This window comes from Sinohyriopsis cumingii, unplaced genomic scaffold, assembly GCF_028554795.1.
Source record: "Sinohyriopsis cumingii isolate HCF-2022 unplaced genomic scaffold, ASM2855479v2 utg000198l, whole genome shotgun sequence".
NCBI lineage: Eukaryota > Metazoa > Mollusca > Bivalvia > Unionida > Unionidae > Sinohyriopsis > Sinohyriopsis cumingii.
Window position 1 is genome coordinate 4,163,180 of NW_028315875.1, and position 23,321 is coordinate 4,186,500.

The 23,321-nt window shown below is 36.0% G+C and overlaps 1 protein-coding gene across 1 annotated transcript in view; it reads right to left on the reverse strand.

Annotated features, from left to right (window-relative positions):
- The window catches only part of LOC149774597 (exocyst complex component 6B-like), a 136,374-nt gene that overhangs the window by 34,344 nt on the left and 78,709 nt on the right, over window positions 1-23,321 (reverse strand). The window contains exons 15-19 of the mRNA XM_089945081.1: window positions 22,692-22,803; window positions 21,242-21,321; window positions 12,966-13,020; window positions 9,311-9,383; window positions 7,906-8,012 (exon numbers count right to left, since the gene is read on the reverse strand). Coding sequence (XP_089801207.1) covers window positions 7,906-8,012; window positions 9,311-9,383; window positions 12,966-13,020; window positions 21,242-21,321; window positions 22,692-22,803 — 427 coding nt within the window. The remainder of the gene's footprint in view (window positions 1-7,905; window positions 8,013-9,310; window positions 9,384-12,965; window positions 13,021-21,241; window positions 21,322-22,691; window positions 22,804-23,321) is intronic.

Consider the following 23,321-nt stretch of genomic DNA (forward strand, 5'->3'; position numbering starts at 1 on the left):
ATGTCTTGCCTTTCTTTGGCTTCAGTCTATTAACTTTCTGTTGGTAATTATATAGCTGGGTTCCAAAGGCCAATAGATCCTTTAAATGCCAGAGCCAATTAAGTGTAAGTATTGGGTGGGGTTCTGAATAGTTCTGAAGTTATGTTGTCAGTACCCATGGAAAATTAAGTGGCCCAGAGGCTACCCATGCAATCAGTACCCCCAAAAAATGAAGTGACCCAGTGGCTAATGCTGGGTGTATAAATGGCTTTAAAAAAATTAAGAAGAATTGTCCACTCCCAAAACATAGAATTATGTCCTTGCACGTAATTTGAACATTCTGCTGATATGTTGACACCAGCATCACCATGCCTCACATTTGTTCTGAATTAGATTAAACAAAAACATGGCAAGCCAACCGAGAAAAAAGACCCTAATATTTACAAAAGACAAGAGTATGGTGAATGACAGATTATATGCCCACACAGCATTTCCAAGTCCTCTATTTAGATAACTGAAGTATTTTAGTTAAAACCATTTTCTTCTTTGTCACAGTGACCTTTCACTTTTTGCACAAAAAAGCGAAAGGCTTCTTCCTTACCAAGTGCAAGACATCCACAGTATGGTAACTGTATTTGCTGAAGAACTCAAGTTGTTGTAAGAAACTACTTTCTTCTTTCAGTCAGTAACTCTGACCTTACACTTTTTCAGCCCAAAATTAATCATTTTCTTCCTTATCAAGTTTGAGACATCACACCACACTTCATTTACTCACAGTGATCTTGACCTCCGAGCTTTTGACCTCAAAAACAATGCAAGTTATCCCTCACCTAAGTGCACGATATCCACAAAAATTGGTAACTGTAGATGGCGAATAATACATAAAAGGCATGCACCATGTAACCAGGCAATTTTTCTGATGTTCATAGCAGACCTGCCAACCCTGACGAGTCTGTCTCAGTAAGGAAGTTGATTTTTTTCCATAAGATTGACCAGTTTTCAGTAAGGTGAAGCAAAATATCAAATGTAATTAAAAGTTTGGTGCATCAACTATAAACATTATGTTTAACCAAAATGTTTATAAAGTATGCATGGACTTTATATACCACTAGTACAGTTGCAAACTCTAGTTCCAAACCCTATGCAGCACAATGGCTTGCTGCTATCTCTCAACTTTACATAATTCTTGGAAATTCTTTCCATTTCACATGACGATGGCAATCATATCTCTTGCCATGAGACATACTCAAATTGGCATGTAATGTCCAATAAACGTAACTGTGTCCTTTCCAGCTTTTATTCACAAAAATATGAACACTCCTTTTTATTCTTCTGTGTTAATTATGAAAACTTTTCTAGAATCTTATTTTCCCTTTTGTCTTAAACATGCATCACTTTCTGGAAATACATTAAAATAAATTATATAATCGACAGTTTAATCATGCAGATTCTTCACATCAACAAATATGTGCAGTTTAAAGCGTCTGGGGTGCTGCTGTAAAGCTAGTCTGGTTCCCTGACTAATTTCACAAATTCTAAGATGAAACCCAGATCCAAAGAAAACATGGATGAACCAATTATCCGGATTTTGCATCAACGATAATCATACTAGCAAAACTAAGGAAAAATTAAGTCCGTATTTTAAGGGTAATTTTCGTAAGACTTATGGCAAAATCATAAGAGCTGGCAGATCTGACATAGTCATGGAGCAGAGGTGGGATATATCCAAGAAATTTAAGACATCGGATCTTTTTCCTGCTGCACACATTTTTCTGTTCATATGCCAAGCTAGATTACTGCTAAATACCACAAGCAATATTACTACTGTATAGTCTGTACACATAAAGATATGAAATTTACAACTGCTATGGTTGGGTTTACGCAATCTGCATTGCAAAGTAATTTGTGATAGAAATTCCACTATATTGATTGTTGTTGTTGTTTTTGTTGTTGTAGGGTTTAATGCCATTTTTTGAGCACAAGATAGGCTATACATGGCAGCCAGTACAAATGGTGGAGGAAGAGCCTGGGAAAACCCAGGAAAGAACCACATACCCACGAGAAGCTACTGGCAAGCTTTCTCACACAGCTGAACCTGAAACTTGAACCCACACAGACAGAGGTGAGATGGCAGTGATCTGTAATGGTGAGCACTGTAGACCACTTGGCCACTTTGGGCCCCCCACTATATTAAACAGACATCCCCCAAACCTAGTAGACATCCATATGGTGTGTACATCTAATCCTTTTTTCTCCCTTGTCCATTTCCATGGTATCAAGTGGGCAATCTGAAGTCCGTGATGCACATACTGTATAACACTCCATCTTATTGCAGACATTTTTAAAAAAATCAAGCTTTATTTGTTGCCAAGAAAGTGAAAAACAAGAAAATAAAAAAAATAAAAAGTTTAATGAACACAACATATAAACATAAATTAGCAGTAAAATCAATCAAGACTGACATGCTTAAGTTTTAATCAACAGATTTCATATGCTAACAAATAAATACATCACTTTAGTAATCTTCAAAATGTTCAATAACTTGTGTATTTGAAAGGAAAATTCACTACTAGAAAATTAATGCTGTGACCATAACTGCAAAGCAAAACTACAAACTAGCAGATATTGATGTTTTACCCCATATTCAGTAAAATAGTCCTGTGGAATAGATACTTCAGGTATTATTACTTGCATTTTAAAGTATTTTTCACATACGCCAAACTACGAACACTCTAGACCCAGATTTTCTGTTGCATGATGCACTAGAACATCAGGATATATTCTATTCATGCAAAACCTTGTTTAGAAAAAAAAAAAAAAACCAGCTTACAGTCTTATCAAGTGGCACATTAAATGATGGTATTGTTTTCATTATGACATGTCCCAAGCTAAAAATACTCTATATATTCAAAATCTATTTTGGCATCATGCACTAGCACATCTGGATCTATTCTGTTCATGCAAAACCATGTTTAGGAAAACAAAAAAACAGCTTAAGAGTCTGATCAAGTGGCACATTAAAATTAAATGAAATTAATTTTTCATTATGACATGTCCCAACCTAAAAATACTCTATATTCAAAATATATTTTGGCATCATGTTCTATGCTGTTCATACAAGATCTTACACTGTAATTTTTTTTATCTAGTAGCACATTATGCAATGGCAGTGGTAGATTTGTGTTGTTTACTGTTGCGTGTAAGTTATTATCAACATCATTACAACAAACAAAAATAACTCGGTAAGCATTTAAGCAAATAATTTGTCCCCTATCATCTCTTTTTGTAAAAACTAATTAAAGTTAAGACATGAATGGAAGAGAAAAAAATATGAACTGGTTGAACAGTCTTAGCTATCGTACAGCATAGCTGAAATTGTGCAGCTAATAACCCTAAGAATTTTAAAATTAAATATACGCCAAAGCATAGAACCAAAAGTACAAATATATCACAGGTCACAGACTTATGACTTGCAAATTATGTTCCGTATTTTGTACAGGTTTCTTTTCCATTAACAGACAATAAACACTGTATATCTGCTACCTCTTAAATCTAGCAACTGTAAAAAGATAAAATGTTTTGTCTTTTCAATCTATACAATTGAGAAAAAGAGAAGAAACATTTTTCCATTACTTCCCATAACCACTGCTACATGACTGGTTGTTTACTTAGTTTTAGTTTGAGTAACAAGGATGCCCCCATTTTTAAGCCAGGTTTAATAATAATGTGATCAGGTAAGTATTCTCATAGAAAGCAAATTTTTAAGTAAATTATGTCTCTTTGAGAATACTTACCCAATCATATTATGTTAGAATATCAGCCTGCAACTTTGTGAATCCAGCACTACTAAAAAACGAAAATCATCTTTTCTAATCCATCTCATATAAACAAAGGGGTATAACTCTTGCCAATTACCTTCCCTTGCTACCACCAGTTGCTGATTTTTAGCTAATGGATATACTAATGAGGATGCAGACCTGGCAAATGGTTGGGGGAGTTTTTAAGCAACATGACTGAATAAGTACTCCCTAAGGAACTTAATTTACATAAAAATTTGCTTTCTCCTTCTGACCACTCCAATGGCTTAGTGGTTTGAGCGTCCGCCTTGGATGCGGGAGGTCATGGGTTCAAACCCTGGTTGAGTCATACCAAAGACATGTAAAAATAGTACTAACAGCTGCCTTGCCTGGCGCTCAGCATTAAGAGGTTAGTGTTAGAGCTGGTAGGCATGGTGTCAGGATAATGTGACTCGGTGGGACATGATGCTACATGTCTGCAGCATGAAGCCCCAGTGCTAGACATCGAAGCGATATGACTGAAATTTTTTTAAAGCTAAGTTAAAAATCCAGATTTCTCTCTCTCACACACATACACAAACATACAAAAGGTTTCTCCTTACATTCCCCAACCACACAGCATCCGGCCGCTACCTCGGGTATCATCCTAAAGGAATGATGGTTCACCATGTGAATGATACTCCTTTCTTATAATTACATAAGCAACATCCGGTTAAGAAAGTGAATATTGAAATCTTACCTACAAAATTTCATCAGTGAATCCAGCAAATCTAACAGGCTGTGTTGATTGGTCTAGTTGGGTCTGGTAGCCATCTGTGCTGCCACCACTGGCTCAACCAGATGTAAGGTTTCCCTCTGCAACTCTAAATCTTTGAGAGATAACTCAAGAAGATTGATTCTGTGTGACAGCCAACAGCTTTGATTTGATCTTGGATCAAAACTTTACGTTTAAATGCAAGGCATTTGTGCAGTGTTCAGCCTCATATGATGCTGCTGACAAACTATTCATCATTACAATTGTGACAAGGAAAGTTGTTGAGGTAGTTCTTATGATACCTGCTTTGACATCTATCTAATACACTGCCAACAATAATGGCATGCTGAAGGGTCCAGACCACAGAGCCATGAAATGACATAGCCTTGGTGCCAACTAATGCAGTCAGGTGTCTTATCTTACTAGATCCATATCTACTGAAGCTGTCGGAGTGTTAGCAATCATGTGTCGTGCAGTCCTGGTCCCTACCTGATTTTCTGGCTGGTCAAAAAATAACTAGACAAGCAAAGACAAAGAAGCAACCATTTTTTACACTCACCTGGAGGTTGAAAGTAAAAAAAAAAACATTCACCTTATAAAACAATGCATTGCTCATATTAACCACCACAATGCTCTTATCAAAGGACGGTAGTTTAGTTTTAAATGTGAAAAATGGCAGTAGAAAGAATGAGGCCCTTATCTATAGGCTTGCCTTGCAACTGATGGATGCAGGCACTTGGCAAGACTCTATAGATTTCCTCCATGAAGCTAGACTCTGGCTACTCTATTATGGGGTTGGAGTATGCTTGACTGCTCTAATAAGGGGCTGGAGTATGCTTGACTGCTCTATTATGGGGTTGGAGTATGCTATGTTCTTGAGGTCATAGCTGCACTCAATGGGGGTTGTCACCCTCAGGCATTGTGATTAATGTTAAGTAAAACATTCTTGTGGACAGGGTCAAACAGTGCCATCATACCTATGTAAGGTCTGGCATATCCCCAGAGGGTACACAGTAAAGACTTAACTCTGCAGTTTTACTGGAAGCCAGGCAATTGCCTTGGCATGTCTTGATGGTATTTATTCCCAGAAATTATGCAGGACAGTCAGCTTGGCTATCTGTTGGACAGCTGGCCTGGTTTTTCTCTCAGTAACTGCCAAGGCAGTACATGAGGTTAAACAGACTATTCAGCTAACTGGATCCCCATACAACTATATACTATCGTCTGGTCAGCTGGTATAGAGTACAGCTTGCTGAAATGATGGATTAATGGTCAGTCAAGAACCTGTATGCCCAGCCAGATGACTGATCAGCTGGACAGTAACAATGCTGGTGGACAGCCTGGACTAATGGCATAAAAGCTTGTCATAGTCCAAAATCTACCCTTGCACCCAAACTTACAGGTCCATAGGATACACTCAGAAATATTCAGGGCCTTGTGCCCAATGGGCAGCCTAATAAAGAGAGGGCAATCTCCTGTTGGCTCCACAAAAAAAATCACTTGAGAATTGAAGGACATTGGGGTGAAATTCACCAAATTCCAGCAAATGAATCATCACCTCTTGCACCAGTCACCTCATCTATAACTTCCTCAATGCATCTGAATGCCAGGCCAGCAATTCCACCCCCTTTTGTTCTTCTATCTCAACTGACCCAATGTAATGTTGGCATTGTTTGCATTGCTGTTGATGGAGGAAAACCATCATGACATCCTCCACAATACTAACCAATGACAACATTCTAAGATGCAGACTGGGCTGATTAGTTGGTTGGTTTCTTAAGATAAGACATACATGGCTGCCAGTATAACTGGTTGAGAATGAACCCTGGAAAACCCCTGTAAGAACCACAGACCCACAGGAAGGTACTGGCAAACTTTCTCACATACCCACACTGGCTGAGCCTGAGACTCAAACACATGCATACAGAAATGAGATGGCAGTGATCGGTAAAGGTGAGCACTTTAGACCACTCGGACCCAAGATGCAGACTGGGCACGTTGCATTTCATCATTCTGACCTTCACTTGTTTTTAAGACCTTTTTTTTAATTTTATGTAGTGGACCAGATCCATCCAATAAAAAAACAAAAAGCACTAACAAACACTGCAAGTTGAATCTGAGGAAAATTTGGCACACTATAATCATTTGTCATGTGTGTCCTCCGTGGCTTTAAATCTCTTGCATTAAATGCATTTCAATGCCCTCACCTATCACTGTTTGAAAACACAAGAATAAAAAAACAGACAAGAACAACCTGAAAGTGTTCACAAACACAAATAATCAATGCTTGTTACTTAAATAGTTAAGAATATTCAGATAGTGTAAGCAAAAGTGAACCAACAATGGGTAACAAAATAAGAAATAAAACAATGTCCACCAGTGTGAAAAAATATGCATGGTTATCAACAAATTTTAAAAAATAATGCTGTAAATACCTTTAAACTCAAGGCTATATTGACTTTTTCGATGGATGATTAAAAAACTCTCAATATGCCTGGACTTTTGAGAGGAGCATCATATGTGTGATGTGATGTGATGTGTGTGATGTGATTTTGATTTTTAACGTAGCTTTAACAATGTTTCAGTCATATCGCTACAATGTCTGCAATGTGGCAGTTTATAGTGATGTCTAGCACTGGGCATCATGCCGCAGACATGTAGCATGATGTCCCATCCAGTCACATTATCCTGACACCAGGCTGACCAGTCCAAACACTAACCTCTTAATGCTGAATGCCAAGCGAGGCAGCTGTTAGTACCATTTTTGTAAGTCTCTGGTATGACTTGACCGGGGATCGAACCCACGACCTCCCATATCCGAGGCAGACACTCTAACCACTAGGCCACTGGAGCATGATATGGTATTGTTCATATCCAATTAAAGTTGAAGCTAGAAACTTTGCCGTTTTTTTTATACACATGAATGACAGCATTTCTTGTAACTGACAATTACTGGATTTGAGAGGAAATGGAGAGTCTTTCCTAATATTAATGTGATCAAGGAATGTATTCAAAGGAGAAAATTTATCACCAAAACATTACACAAGCTTTTATCACTAATCATAACCATGATGATGCATTTGTTTTCACTGAAAAGTGATATCGTCACTTGCTTTATGCTAACACAGTTGAGACATAGAAAACCAGAAATGTGTTCATGCAACACTGATGCCCCACAATAGTGCCTGAAATTAAATCAGATTAAAATAAAACTTATGCTGAGGTACAGGGATGTACTTGATATGGATGGTTTATTCTATGTAATCATGATCTGTGAGGCACTTAAATAATTTAACAGTTATAACCCATTGCTGAAATTTGCATGCAAGGCAAAATGGACTGCCAATGCACAGCTAATCCTTTGACGATACTTGCCGGTAAATTTGTGAAAGACATGAAGATGCTTTGTAGAAATGCAACCAGATCCATGAGGTATCCACTGGCACGGCCCTTGGATTCTGATAATAGCCAGTCATAATTAGCTGAAAAAAATGCAATTTTTATTACCGACATAATTCAATATAATTTTTCTCTCAAAGGTATAAATGCAGAAGGGAACTTCATCGTGTCCATTCACTCCTTTTTCCATTTCTCAAGAGAATATTCATCTTTAATGGCATTTGATATTAAAAATGGCTTTGAATTTTGGCAAATGAAAGGCTAATATTGTGAATTCATTTTTTTATAGGTTTGCAAAAGATAATATTTTCATCAGTATTTGCACTTGTAGATAACTGAAAGGGATTATACTGTTTCCAATAGATGGCTCATGGTTTAAATTTTTATTTTGTGGTAAGCATGAATTTCACTATAATATATATTACACAAAAAAAATAGCAAACTTTGTACTCAATTCTATAAATTTATAAATATATTTTTAACTGAAAGACAAGATTTACTGAAATTTCAAAAGAAAGACATGTTAAGGACAACTGGAAGGAAGAACACAAAAGTCAGACAAATACATGAATATGAATACCAGTGACTACAAGTAAAATCTAACTAATAAAGAAGGTTAAATCTAGAGGTGAAATAATTCATTACCATATCAATGGATCAATATTTCTGCCAGAACAATTCAAAGCTAATTATTTTATTCCATTAGAAAGTTCAATAGCCACATTTACTTGAACTTTGCTGCTTAGTATCTTGTTACTTGGTTCAAATTTGTAGGCTACACAGTGCATGGCACAGCAAAATATGTTACAGTCAATAATGATTGGTTTAAGCACATGAACTTGTTAATAGGATGTTTTTAAAGCATTCATGAACAAATGGAATGGTGGCCAAGAAGAGTCCTGCATCCAATCAATTCAAGCAACCTGAAATGGCGTAAAGGGTTAATTAAAACTAATGATAATGAACAGGTAATGTGTTTACAAGCATTTTTGTCCTGGACGAGAATGGCATATAAATAAATGATAAATAAATGATAAGTCTTTATCTGTTTGTAATCTGTGTACCAATATGTCAACACATAAAAGGGCACCAACTACCACTCTCAGACCTTTTAAAGATGAAAATGAAAAAATAACATCAAGCTGATATATGAATGATATATGACATTATAAACTGTGTATCATGAATCAAATCGATATGCAGTGAAGGTGTATCTTTTGACCCCATGTTATGTTAAATCTTTACAGATAGAGGTGGTCTTTAGAAATTGCATTATGCTTTTTTGTACCATTGTATAAAGACTGATAAGTGTTTCACCTCAGTTACCAAAATTGAACATTTATACTAAAAGTATAATACAGAATAATGAAAAGGAAATTACCAAGTTCTAAGAAGTCATCAATCTTCTGGTTTAGTTGCTTATAGATGTGATCTTCTGCCTCACTTCTAGCATCCTATAAGAAACAATAACAACTCTGATCAGAAATATTTTGGAGCTACAAGTTACCTTGCATATTTCATTCTGGAAAGTGTCTCTCACTGCTGAAAACTTTGCTCTAAAGAATTACACTTTTGTACATGACCTGAGTTACTATTTAAAAAGATGATAAGTGTGTTTCTGTGTGCATGCACACATCATGCATGGAAAAACAAATTTTGGGGTGAAATGTGTTTCTTTGATAATACAATAGTAGAACAAAGCTTCTTTTTCATAAAGTGCTAAAATTCCTCTACACCTCTAGGTGGGAATTAGATAAGAGTGATCTCCCCTTAAATGGACTGGCACTAAATCCCATTCATACGTCAATTACTGTGAGAATGGAAATACACTCTCAACCAGAATTTAAAATATTTCTACTGGTATGCTGCAAAGGTATGCCTGTATTATGATTAAGTATTATAAAATAAATTTTCCTTTAAAGATTTGTTTTCTTATTCAAATACATTAGCTGATCAAAATACAATAGGAGAATAAGAAAAAAGTGGAGGGATTTACATTCCTCATACCCTGGAGGTCTAATTTCTGGTCCCCTAATATACATGAAAGCTTCAAATCTCATCTGAGATACTGACTAAATTAGCCTTAGATATCCTTGGATATGACCAGCAGGAAAAAACTTCAGATCCCTACTCCCCAATCCAGTGGAAGTCAATAGGCCCTGTCCTTACAAAGCTGCTGAATAGGTAAGATAACCTCTTGTGCAGCTTCCATGGGTCCCATCAGGTTAAACTTTGATAAATGCCAGAGAAAGCTGTCTCTGTCCCATGGCGTGGATAATATCAGTTTGGGAACTGCAATACTCAAATGCTATGCTAGTGGCGATGGCCAAAACCTCCCGAGTTGATATGCATAAGAAACTCATTTGGTCCTGGCTTGCTTCTTTGTATGCAGAGTGATTTACCCAGGTTAACAGAGCCTGAGCTGAGATATCCATTCCTTTTTGCAAAGGCAGAAATATCTGAGATCTTCCTCTCCACAAAGGCTCGGTTTGCTTCAGGTATCACGTCAAAGCCATAACAGGGTCATGTTGATATTCCTGGGGTGAAGGATTTAATGAAGACAGAGGTTTCACTGCATTCAGGACCCTTCAAAGCATGTTATCTCACTAAGTTTCCCTCCTGTAGTTAAAATGATTTGGATGCAGGTCTCATATGAGAGGCAAGTCAACAACACTCTTGACACAGGTTCAAAAGATGCTTTATTCAACCACACTGAATCTACTGCAAATTCCATTTTGCATGCTGGGTCAAAGCCTTCAGCCAAGAAATATATATAAATTAACCAGATGGTTGGAGAGGTTTTTGTTCTATGTACTCACTTCCATGATGACAAAGCATGTTGGAGATTGCTGAACAGGAGCCTTTCATAATAATGTAAGCAACCTTCTCTTCAAAAGAGGAAGATGGTTGTCTATTGTATTGAGGTTCTTCTCAAACTGAAGCATTTCCATACTCACCACTGAGAGAAAACTTTCCACTTCCTTTGAAATTATTACAACCAATGGGTCTTCTTGCTTGAGAAATTTTGTCCATTACTTATTCTAAGAATTGTTTTCCCCCCCGAGGGTCTGTTTCATAGGAACCAAGTGTTAAACAGTCTGGATTTAAATGAAAACACATGTATTCTTCATTGCTTGGTAAGGTGAAAAAAGAGCACACTTTCCTTATAATTTCTACAGAGTTCACTAATTGCTGTTACCCTGTGAATTTCTGCTAAGTTTACTAATTGTTTATTTGTCCCACTTGATGAGTGCAATCAGAAGGTGGCACAATGGTTCACTTGCTTTCGGCAAGATGTTGGAGATCAGTGGGGTTGAGGGATGGCATATGTCTCCAGTTCAGGGAAAGAATGGCAACTACAATTGCCTTTGGGTCTGGGAATGGACAGACAAAGATGGCTAGCTTTGCATCAACCCATCTTCAAAATAGATCCACAAGTTGTTCATCCTAATAGGTGCTGAATCATCTGAATACTGATGGGTAAAATGACCCTTTAATTCCACTGAACAGTGAGTCTTCTAATGCAATGGTCTGCCCTGAATGTGCTGGATTTGAATATGGATTTGTTGTTGATGACAGTACCTCAGATCTCACAAACCAGAAGTTAGTGATCTAGGGATATGATCAGTTTTTCCCTCTTGATGTAATTTACTGCAGTGGAGCTGTCAGACATCTTCATACAGCATCTCCTACTACAACCAAATGCACTATGTTCATTTCATGGAGACTAATGTGTAATGCACAATCTTGAATCGGCCATAAGATACTGGCTTCTTGAAACAAAGGCAGGTGAAGAGCACTCCAGCCCAATGAGATGTTATTTACGAGTACCATGAAAAATTGTGTACCACAGTATTTCTAAATGTAGTGTGACATATACCACATTTATATAAGGGACAAACAATTCAATATTCAGCGGCAGGGGACTGCCATTTTTTTGTTTATTTTCTGTCTGTAAATAGCTGGAAACAATATCTTGCTCTCATTTATAGCAAAATAACACAAAATAACTCCAGGATATTATCGGGAAGTCCTGCCCATTGTGCTGACACCTGTAACTGCATAAAGTAAATGATACCGTAAAACAGTGAAGCATGAACTTATTAAAAATAGATGCAAATAATCAACACAACGTCAATTAAAATGACAATAACTACCTCTTGACATGTAATACCAGACAATTACTTGTAAAAGTGGAAATGCTAGATCAAGAATAAAAACTTAATTCAAGTACTCCAAACTGTAGTGCAGGTCATAAAAATGATGCTGATATTTCAAAAGATGAAGATAGACTAGCCAAGTTTAAATTCTTCATCTCCAATAAAACAGAAAGTGAAACAGAATTATATAGCTTAAGCAGACTGTCTTGTGGGAGAAAACTCATCAGAATTGCCCCAAATAGAAAGTGAAATAGAAATATAGTTGAAGTATACTTCCCTCAGTTGAGAAAACTCCTCAGAATTGCTCCAAATAACAAAATAACCCAAGTGGAAAATTATTTTGCAAGGTTTCCAGAAAAGCACTTTCCCTAGCAAGAGTGAAAGCTGAAGTAATACTACCGATGTGATTTACTGTCAATTCCTCTAAAGGGAGATCAATCATGTCTAATCTCCACCTAGGTGGGCAGGCAAATTTTAGCACTTTTATTGCTAAAATATAAGTTTGGAATTGATGGATTTGCGAGGTACTGATCATACTTGCAATGTCTTATGATCATGTAATGAATTTAAAGAAGAACTGTAGATTCATATTTATCCAGTAAAACAAGAAAAAATGTCAGGACAGTTGCCCCCTCAGACATGGTACAATAGGCACAACCTTGGCTCATGATTCAAGGACAAAATTCTAGGTCAAACGGGAGTCCTACATGATTAACATTTTTAATGGAAATATTAAAAATCAAACTTGAAACTGATCTATATAAGTCTCTTGGTACGGAATAAGCATTACAATGATGTTTTTATAAGATACACGTTAATTTCACAATATATTTTCTTTTTGCTTTATTAATGAACAGGGATGCCAGCATAGCCTACCTTAAACATGGAAGTTCCATGTAACCTTGCTGCATGAATACCATCTGTCTCGGCCCTGAAATAATAATACAAATTGAAGAGTTTGATTTAGAACAGACAAATAATGTACATTTTATTCATCCATATCAACCAAACAACCAAATGTGATTTGCATACAACCAGATTTGTCATCAAGTGTCAACAGATCAATGTATATGTAGTTCCATTAAAATCATGTCAAATCGTAAGTAATTCTCTGTTTACAAGTTTGAGAACTATGTTACAAGTCAAAGGCATAATTTCAAATTTCACAAAAATGAGCCATGTAAGAAAACTCTGACCTTACAGCAATTCTCAAATTCCACATCATAGCACTTTGCAAAATTTCTGACCTAAATTGTTTTTTTTTCAATCTTTAAGCTAACTCTTGTATTACTTAACACCGAGACTCCACTTTATATAAAAATTAAATATTTTCCTTAATGTATGTGCCCAATGAATTATGTAAAGAGACAGTCTAAGTGGTACTGGCTAGACACAGTGATGTCTGCCATTACTATTATTAAATGAAACATGATCACTCAGTTTCAAAATGATTTTTATGAGAAAACAACATAAATATGGCTTTGTTGTTGTTGTTGTTGTAGGGTTTAACGCCATTTTTCAGCACAAGATAGGCTATACATGGCGGCCAGTATAATTGGTGGAGGAAGAACCCTGGAAAACCCCGGGAAGAACCACCGACCCACAAGAAGCTACTGGCAGGCTTTCTCACGTACCAACGTTAGCCAAGTCTGAGACTCAAACTCACACAGACAGAGGTGAGATGGCAGTGATCCGTAACTGTGAGTGCTTTATACCACTCGGCCACTCAGGGCCCCCATAAATATGGCAATTACAAACTTCAAAAATAACAGAAAGTGCTTTTTCACCAACTCTATTCTTAGAACAAATTGTTTGTTTTACATATTGATGTTCTAAGTTTTGACACTGGACTAGGTATAATTTCATCATCAAATTATAACTTCTGGAAATCAGACAGTGGTAACAAATGATAACTTATTGGGGAAAGGGCAAATAGTTGATGATGTATTAAAACACATGCTTTTGAATGTGTGACAGTTTATTGGCACCACTGATATGAACAACAAATAAGGCAGCCTGCAATACACTTCATCTAAGGTTATAATAAAAATTACAGTGACACTATTTATATGCCATCTCAAAAGTCATACACAACTGTCAGCGTACATACAAAAATCAAAAGGTGAAGTTGTTTCATACTCCTATAAGAAGAAGTCAAAGGTTTTTTTCTTTCTGTGACTTAGTCAACCACTACAACTGGCAGTGTGGCCAATTGTAAAATAATACCATACATTATGATATATTTGTAGAATTCTTCCAAAATTAAGTCAAAATGTTTTTAATATCTAACTGATAGAATCTTACATTTGGCAATTTACCAATGAAATGAAAATGGAATGCCAAATGACTGGAATTATGAATGTATTATGAAGAATAAGAACAGCCAAACTGAATAGAGTATAATGAACAACTAGAATGTAACAAAACGCAAATGTATTTCATGAATGGATTTGAGAATAAATCATTTTCAGGCTTTTATCTAATTTCCATGGTCAGCATACATCGGATCTAATAATTTTTCACTCCTTGCCATAACACTATTCTTGTCAAGCAGTAGTGATATGATATCAATCAATAATGATACTTTACACTTCTTATTTGAAAAGAAAATAATTATTATTTGCTGACAAATACTCAACCATATTTTTACATTTATTGCAGTTATCTTGTTATTTATCATAAATTAAGTGCTGCCTTTATACAAATGTAATTTTATTATCATGTACTTTTGAGAACAGTACTTCTCTCCTTTTGACACTATCAAGACCAGAAAAATTGTGTATATGCATTTCCATTTTCTCCCAAAAATCAAAGGAAACAATAAACAGAACAATAATGCACATTCAGAATGCTTTGCTGTTGTTGTTGCTGTTGTTGGGTTTAATGCCATTTTTGAGTACAAGATAGGCTATACATGGCGGCCAGTATCAATGATGGAGGAAGAACCCTGGAAAAACCCCGAAAGAACCACCAATCCATGAGAAGCTACTGGCAAGCTTTCTCATGTACCCACAATTGCTGAGCCCCATACTCGAATGCACACAGACAGAAGTGAGATGGCAGTGATCTGTAATGGTGAGCACTTTAGACCACTTGACCACTCAGGGCCCCCCATTCAGAATGTAATTTGAAGATAGTAAAATGAAAAACAATAAGATAATAATTTAAATGCAAACACAAAATGCTAAAAATATGCACATAAAATGCAGATTTTGAAAATTTACCCATTTTAGTGTTGATTAAAAGATACAAAGGAATATTTTGTATAAGAACAACTCATTACATTCAAGAAGTTACCATAATGAAAGCTGTGATGAAATGTGACACTGCATGGTATCATCTGGGAAACAATATACATGTATGGCAGCTTCTGTAATATTTTTTCAAAGGTACAATCTAAGGGCTGTTCCAGTAAAACATATACCCCCTGGGGGGAAGGCACTTTCAAATTCAACCAACCCACAACAGAAGCAATTTAAAAAAATTATGATCCAACGTCAGATGTGTTTTAATTGAGAAACACTGTCCCCTACAGAAGTATATTTTTTTAAAAAAAAAACTGGCTATGGGTTAGTGGGCGGTAGAAGCGATTTTAATATTGGGTTGGGGACAGAAGCGATTTAAATGACAGCTGGCTGGAGGTAATCTACTGAATTCATATACATCATATAATCTACTGCATATTTTTATTTGTATTCATTCATTATAATCAGTCTTTTGTCCTTTTGTTTGTCTGTCAGCCAAGTATGTCTCTGATACTGTGAAATCACAAATTTTCATGGTGGCTTATTATTTGTAGATGTCACTGATCAGTCCCTTAATACCTACTAATTTAACATCCATGAATACAGATTTTATAATAGATATTTCTATTCTAATACAGAAATCATGAATTTGTATCCTTACTAAACTCTGTGTTTACTAAAGTGATCACTATGTCTTGCTATTTTTCTTTGTTCTCAGGCATGCTGCTTTTGATTAGAATAATAGTTAAATCTTGTATTGCTTAAAATGTGTGGTCAGATTCTGATTCCTTGTTATTTTTTTTTTTTCAATAAATGTTTTGGTAAACTTATACTTGTCAGGAAAAAAACCAATGATGCCTGTGGAAGTGATGTTGCATCATTTGTCTACTTTTACACTATATCATTTCTTGTAAGAACATCTTTTTCAGTTACCGATGTCTTATATTTATGCTTTGTTGCAAGACTAATATAAAATTATAATAAAAAAATATAGCAAGTCAAACATTTTATATCATAAGTTAGATTTTTAAAAATGGATGAAAGTCAAGGAATCATTTTTCCCAGAGCATTCATAAAATCAATGTCATTGCAGTTAACTGTATTGTCAGCAGCATCATCATCATCACTGATGGCCTAGCAGTAACATTCTGCACTTTCAATCCAGTTGTCACAGGTTCTATCTCCCATTTCTAGTCTTTCATGTGAGACGTATACCTATGGCATGAGGGGCTTTCATGGCAGAGTGGTGTAAGATGCTTGTCTTGTGATACAGATCTTAGGTGCTTCCATGGCAGTGGTACAAGATGCTTGTCATGTGATTACTTGCCTCCAATGTGTAAATGAGAATGTTGCCAGTTACTTGTGGTGTCTCAAAAGGACTTGGATTTTCTTCAGCAGTAAAACTGGCTGCCATATATAGATTCTCTTCATCTGAAAATGGTGTAAAGGCCATAATGATCTACTGAAACCCCCGAGATCTCATGTCTAAATGACTTCAGCTGTTGGAGATAAACGTCAGATCAACAGAGGCTCCATGTGTCCAAGTGTACTGAGGTGCTTGCTTTTACATCACTTGCACATCTCACAAAGTGAGTTTGTGTCACAGATCAACCAATTTAGGTTGGTGGTCTTTTGGGGTTCTTCCTCCACCTAATATATTGTTAAAAAATCACAAATAAAAACCAAAATCAAACCACACTAAATCAACCAATCAACTGTGGCAACAGCAGCAAAGGTACTAGTCGATCATTTTTGCCACAGCTGTATGAATTTATAACTTTTGACTCAAGTAATTTTTGCAGACCTTAGAATATCGTCAATTATGCCTTTCTGACAGTTACCTAAAAGTCATCATCAGTTGGTGCAAATGGATTTTTCATGGTAAGCATATGAGATGGAAAAGTCTTGAGCAATCCTGCATCACACACTGCCAAAAAGTTTACATTTTAGCTCACTTAAATTTTCTCTTAACAATGTTCATTGTTCCAACTAGAACTGTTATAACTTATTCACGCTATATTCACCAATATCTGGAGATATGCATCTGTAATAAATATTTGTAACAAAGTATGAGAATGCATCAATGTTTTTCAACGATGCATTTGAATTGAGCAACAACCACAATCAACAAACCAAGAAATAAAATTATTCACATCTCTCAGGCAGAAGTAGGGTATAATCATAATCTGCCAAAAGATTTTTAAATTTTTAAATTTGCCAAATATTTTTTCCAACCATACTAATTCAGTGGACATATCACCAGAATGGACAGAAACAGACCAGAAGGTTAAAATCGATTTTATACAGCTTTTAAATAGCTAAATACATATTGGTTTAGTTAACTGTACACCATTTGTTGTCTAACTTTTGATCAAATTTCTTACTGAAGCTAAGAAAATAATGTTGCACACAAAAAATGAGGCACACTTCTACTCATTATTGTTTTTATTATACTTCTCCATTCCAGCCTGTTCTTATGATCTTGACCCCCAACATAGTTTGTCTTGTTTATGATATGTGTCTAAATTTCTCACTTACTTTTCCTACTACTATACAAATGTTCTGTGAATATGCATATCAGTGTGAAACACAATGGGGAGATTAAATCCAAGATTGAAAACCTCAACATTTCTGGATGTATTCTGCTTGGATTCCATATTTCTGCACAAAACTCAAGAGTTCAGGACTCTCTGTACTAATTCAGTTCCCACTGTAAATTTGTGCAAACACCATGATATTAAAATTCAGTAACTTAAAATTTTGAGTACTCATGATCAAATTGATATCAGTATAGATACATCTATGATGACAGCTTTTGTGAAAAGAAAACCATAACAGCCACACCATTTTCTGGATCTATAGAAATTTGAAATGTGTGCTTTCAATACTGCACCAAAGAGTGAGCTGCTGATTCCAGTAATGTCCCTCACTTTTTTCAGTTACAAGTAGGACAAGCTCTCAAAAGATTGTTTTAACTATAATCTAACTTTCATTATCAACCAATCAGGGACAGTCAAACCCATATATACTCGATTTTATCTTCACTGACTTATAGTATGGTTCTCGTTCTTTCACATCTGTAGTAATGTGAGCCCCTTTAACAACTCTCAATGGTTGTAAGCCTTTTTCGACCATGCTGACTGAACACAGATAATGTTCAAGTAACAGAAATACCATGGGATAACCAGAGACCAATAAAATAGAATAGTCAAGTTATCTCCCCTGCAGGGATGCTGCCAGGATTTCAGGATTTACTCTAAGTTTTGTGTGTGTGTGATCTCCAATGAGGAAGTGGTGGCAGGATGAATAGCCAGTGTTAAATATCTCCCTAACACTTAAATATCTTTCTTACTGTTCCACTCTGTTAAGGCTCTACTGAAATCAAAATTCTCGAAGAGATGTCATCTCTAGTTGTATAGCGATTATTACTGTGATGTCATTGGGCATGGTCACGTGGTTGTGGTGGGGTCTTGGTTGGGAGGGCATAAAGACCATAGGCTTACTCCATATCTGACAGCTAATTATGATTTTGTCAAAAGAATTTAAAAATTTCTAACAATTCAGTTGGACTTGGATACTTGATTCATAGTCAATCAACAGGTTCTAAAACTGATGTGTTTATTTTGGAGCTATGATACTCCATCACATTCAAGATTTGGATATACCAAAGGTGAAATTGGTACATTTGCATCCTAAACTACTACCGTGGCTACTTCAAATGTTATTTAATGTGAGACTTTAATGCAAGAACTCGTAGCTTCAGTGATTTTTGGGTTAAAAAAATTAATTTCTTCTCAACTCAGTTTGGTGCAGAGTACATTGTTTTTTAATGATACGGTGAGAATTCTTGATGTGTAAAAATTGCGCAAGAAATGAACGTCAGACCAGAAAATTACTACCACTGGGAAAATACTGATAGGAATATACAGAAATAATGATATAATTATTTAAGTAGAATATGTGGTGACAATACGAGCGCTAGTTCTACAACTTTGTGCAAAATACATCTTGTACAACTATTCTGTTGTTTCTAACAACACTGTAATATGGCAATAATTTCTGTCCACTTTTTACTTTAGTCCCTTGCTAATTAATAGTTTTAGATTTTACAACACTAAGCACATTTTACCTTTTGACAATAACATATCATTACAAATATTTAGATTGCAAGAAAATAGAAGTTACAATTTTATTAAAAGCACTGGTACCAGTAAGACTAAAGGAGATGGTTAAAAAAAGAATCAGGATGAACAGATTCGTAGTGTAGTAAAGAATCCATATATCAGAATGACATCAAGTATTTTTTCATCAATTTCATCATCAGTTAATGATACTGCTTAAAAATGTATTGTATTAGATAATAGACCTTTTAGTTATCTATTTTGCAATACAAATACCAAATGATGGCTTGGAACTAAGTGCCAAAAGGTCTGCAGAAAATACCACCATGATCAAAATATACACAGGAAGAACCGAACACAAACAGGACAAATTTTATCCATCTTGCTTTGAGTTTACACAGATCAGTCAGTCTCTTGTGTTTAATGTCATTTAATTTTTGCACATAGAGAGCATGTACATCATTTGGTCATACATCTGCATGATATAAAAGTTTGTCTTTTTATTCTTTGTTGCCACAGTGGTTCTGCCAACTAGAGATCTACACACACTTAATTACGTTGTATGGGGATTCTCTGATGTTGCCTATAAGCATTAATCTGTTAATTGTTTCTGAATTTAATATGATCCTCCACCTCCTGTGTACGAATGTTATTCTGTGCTGTGAACTCCTTTCATTGCCTGCTGTCTGAAACACATATGCATAACTAGCTTGAACAAGAGACTGTTCTTTATGGTTGTGCAATTTTCAACATCTCACATGTATGGCCCCATGGGTATTCTCGCACTCACACTCAACATGAATTTTGGGCTCAAAATCACACACTGGTATTTCCAGTGACATTTTCCCAATGTCCAACCGACCGATATACATGAAATTCATTGTCATCATAGCTATCACCAGCCAGTATTTGCCGACTGAAAACGTCGTCTGAAGACAAACCGTGTTGTGATTCAACCATTTCGGTTTCCTGTGTGGTCCTTATTGAAAACACGCATTTGTAAAACTATGAAGATGAAATTAAGGCTAAATCTCCAAAAATGGTTGTTTCAGGGCCAATGAACCAATCAAATTCAGTTTAACAGCATTCATATCGAACCGAAGTATCCGATATCTGGATGTCACATCAAGTGATGTGAGACAGCTGCGGCAGCGCGAATTATGTCGCGAAATGCACTTTAGAAGCTAAAAGTTTAACAAAAATTGCATACTGTGCACATTTTTTATATCCGCGACGTTGACGTAATTTGCTGAACACATATCACTGCTTTAAAAGTACACGAATTTGTACAAACTACGTGCACTCGCGTGTACTGGCATAATTTTCTGACCCAATGTTTTATTCACATTAGACCGCTAGGAGGGGGTTATATGCGATTTTAAATATATATTCGTTGTTTTTTTTTTCTTCTGACAACCCCACCAATGATTTCTCATTTTGTTAACACACCCCACTACAGAAGTGATTTTCCTAACCAACCTTCCACTGTCAGAATCAAAACAGTTCAAAACACAACCTCCTACAGAAGTTTTTTTGAAGTGCCATCCCCGCGGGGGATATATGTTTTACTGGAATAGCCCTAAGAGTATTCTGACTGGATGTCCACAGTTATGTCAAAAATATTGTCTCTTGTCCAGCTGGATGACAAGCAAATTTTTTAATCAGATTTTTTATAGCCATGATGTAATGTTTACATGATAACTATTTGCTTATTTTGTATTTAATAGGATGTTCTTTCCCACCAATTTGAATATGTCTGCACATAAAACAATATTGACTGACTTACCCTGTAATACTGGATATGTAGTCCTCTAAGTAAATGCAGGATTTCTCTAAGTAATTCATATTGATAGATATCTGTATTAACTGAAAAGAACAAAACACAATAATGCTAAAGCTTCTGCAATATGTATCTAAAGAAAAACTCAAGCATAAATACATGGCATAAATTCCTGGTTAAATCATGCTCTTATCTGTGACTCTCCAAAACACAAAATACTCAAACTCTAAAATAAATCTGGTCCTGCAGCACTTTAAATTGTAGTGTACTTTCATTACCAGAGCAAATCTTACAGTATGAGTAACAGATTAATCTAATGATTGTTGCTATGGCAACAATAAATAAATGACTCTCAATGGGACTGAAACTGACCCCACCAGAAAAGTCCAGGAAGTTTCTTCTTTTTAACTGCAGTGTTAAACTATCTCTAATATTCTTCAGCAATAACAAGTGCGTGTGATATGGATTTTTAATGTAACTTTAACAATTTTTCAGTCATATTGCTATGATGTCTGCCACGTGGCAGTTTATAGTGATGTCTAGCAATGGGGCATCATGTCGCAGAAATGTAGTATGATGTTCCACCCAGTCACATTATCCTGACACCAGGTCAACCAGTCCTAACACTAACCTCTTAATGCTGAGTGCCAAGCAAGGCAGCTGTAAGTATCATATTTTATAAGTCTTTGGTATGACTTGGCCGGGGTTTGAACCCATGACCTCCCACATCCGAGGCAGATGTTCTAACCAATACTGTTCCAAGCATACCTCTCTTTGTGTGCATATGTTTCGGTACATGTCCTTTATCATACCCTGTAGAAAACCTTGCTTTAGTTCTAACAATAGAGAATCTATTTTTGTGCTGTTGTTCCAATTTCTTCATCATCTTATACTATTTCTATTCTTGGCATGCAGTGCCATTTGTTTTTTTTCAAACTAATTGAGAATCTGGCATCTATCAATTGATTATTGACAAGCAATGCTGGTGTCTTTCTGATTATATATATATATATATATATATATATATATATGTGGGACAAATTCTAACTATCATGGTTAGGAATCAAAGTTGGTTGATACCTCTCACATCAGGTGCACATACAAATAGCCTAAAAGGTTTGGACCAGCTTGACTGGTCAGTATGTAGCCTCATATACCTATATCTCTAAACAAAACAAAAGAACAAATGGGCTCAAAAATTAATAACTTTTCCTACATTTTTATAAATTCAGTAAACTAGGATGTAGATAGTAAATAAGACAATAATTTTTAGCATAAGTATGTGTCGATCTACATAGAATTATAAATATAAAAAACAACACGGAAGGGCTGTGTTTAAGCCCACCTAAAAGTGTTAATCCTTTAGAACGTAACCCGACTGTCTGTGTAAACACACTCATGACTCTTAAAGTAAATTATTATATCTGACCCTATGTGTTTTACAAATTTTAATTACCTGTAACAGACTAAGGTTGGGCCTCTTAATGAGGGATGTTACGCTCCCACTGAGAGTCCTGGTGAGTAGTACATTTGTGGATTTCCTTATCATATCATCTATCTCTGTGTAGCTGAAATTAATCAAATATATTATTAAAAGATATGTTCTGCAAAAAATGGAGTCTTGCAAATGAACAGCATTATGATAACTCAGCTTCCACTGGCACGATGATGACCCAGCATGCACAGCCATCATGATGACCATGCTTACAAAGCCATCATGATGACCCGGCTTACACAGGTAATACGATGACCCAGTTTACACAGCCATCTTGATGACCCAGCAAATACAGCCATCATGATGACCCACCTTACACAGGTATTATGATGACCTGACTTACACAGCCATCATGAGGACCCAGCTTACACAGGCAATACGATGACCCGGTTTACACAGCCATCATGATGACCCAGCAAATACAGCCATCATGATGACCCACCTTACACAGGTATTATGATGACCCGACTTACACAGCCATCATGAGGACCCAGCTTACACAGGCAATACGATGACCCGGTTTACACAGCCATCATGATGACCCAGCATACACAGCCATCATGATGACCCAGCTTACACAGGTATTATGAT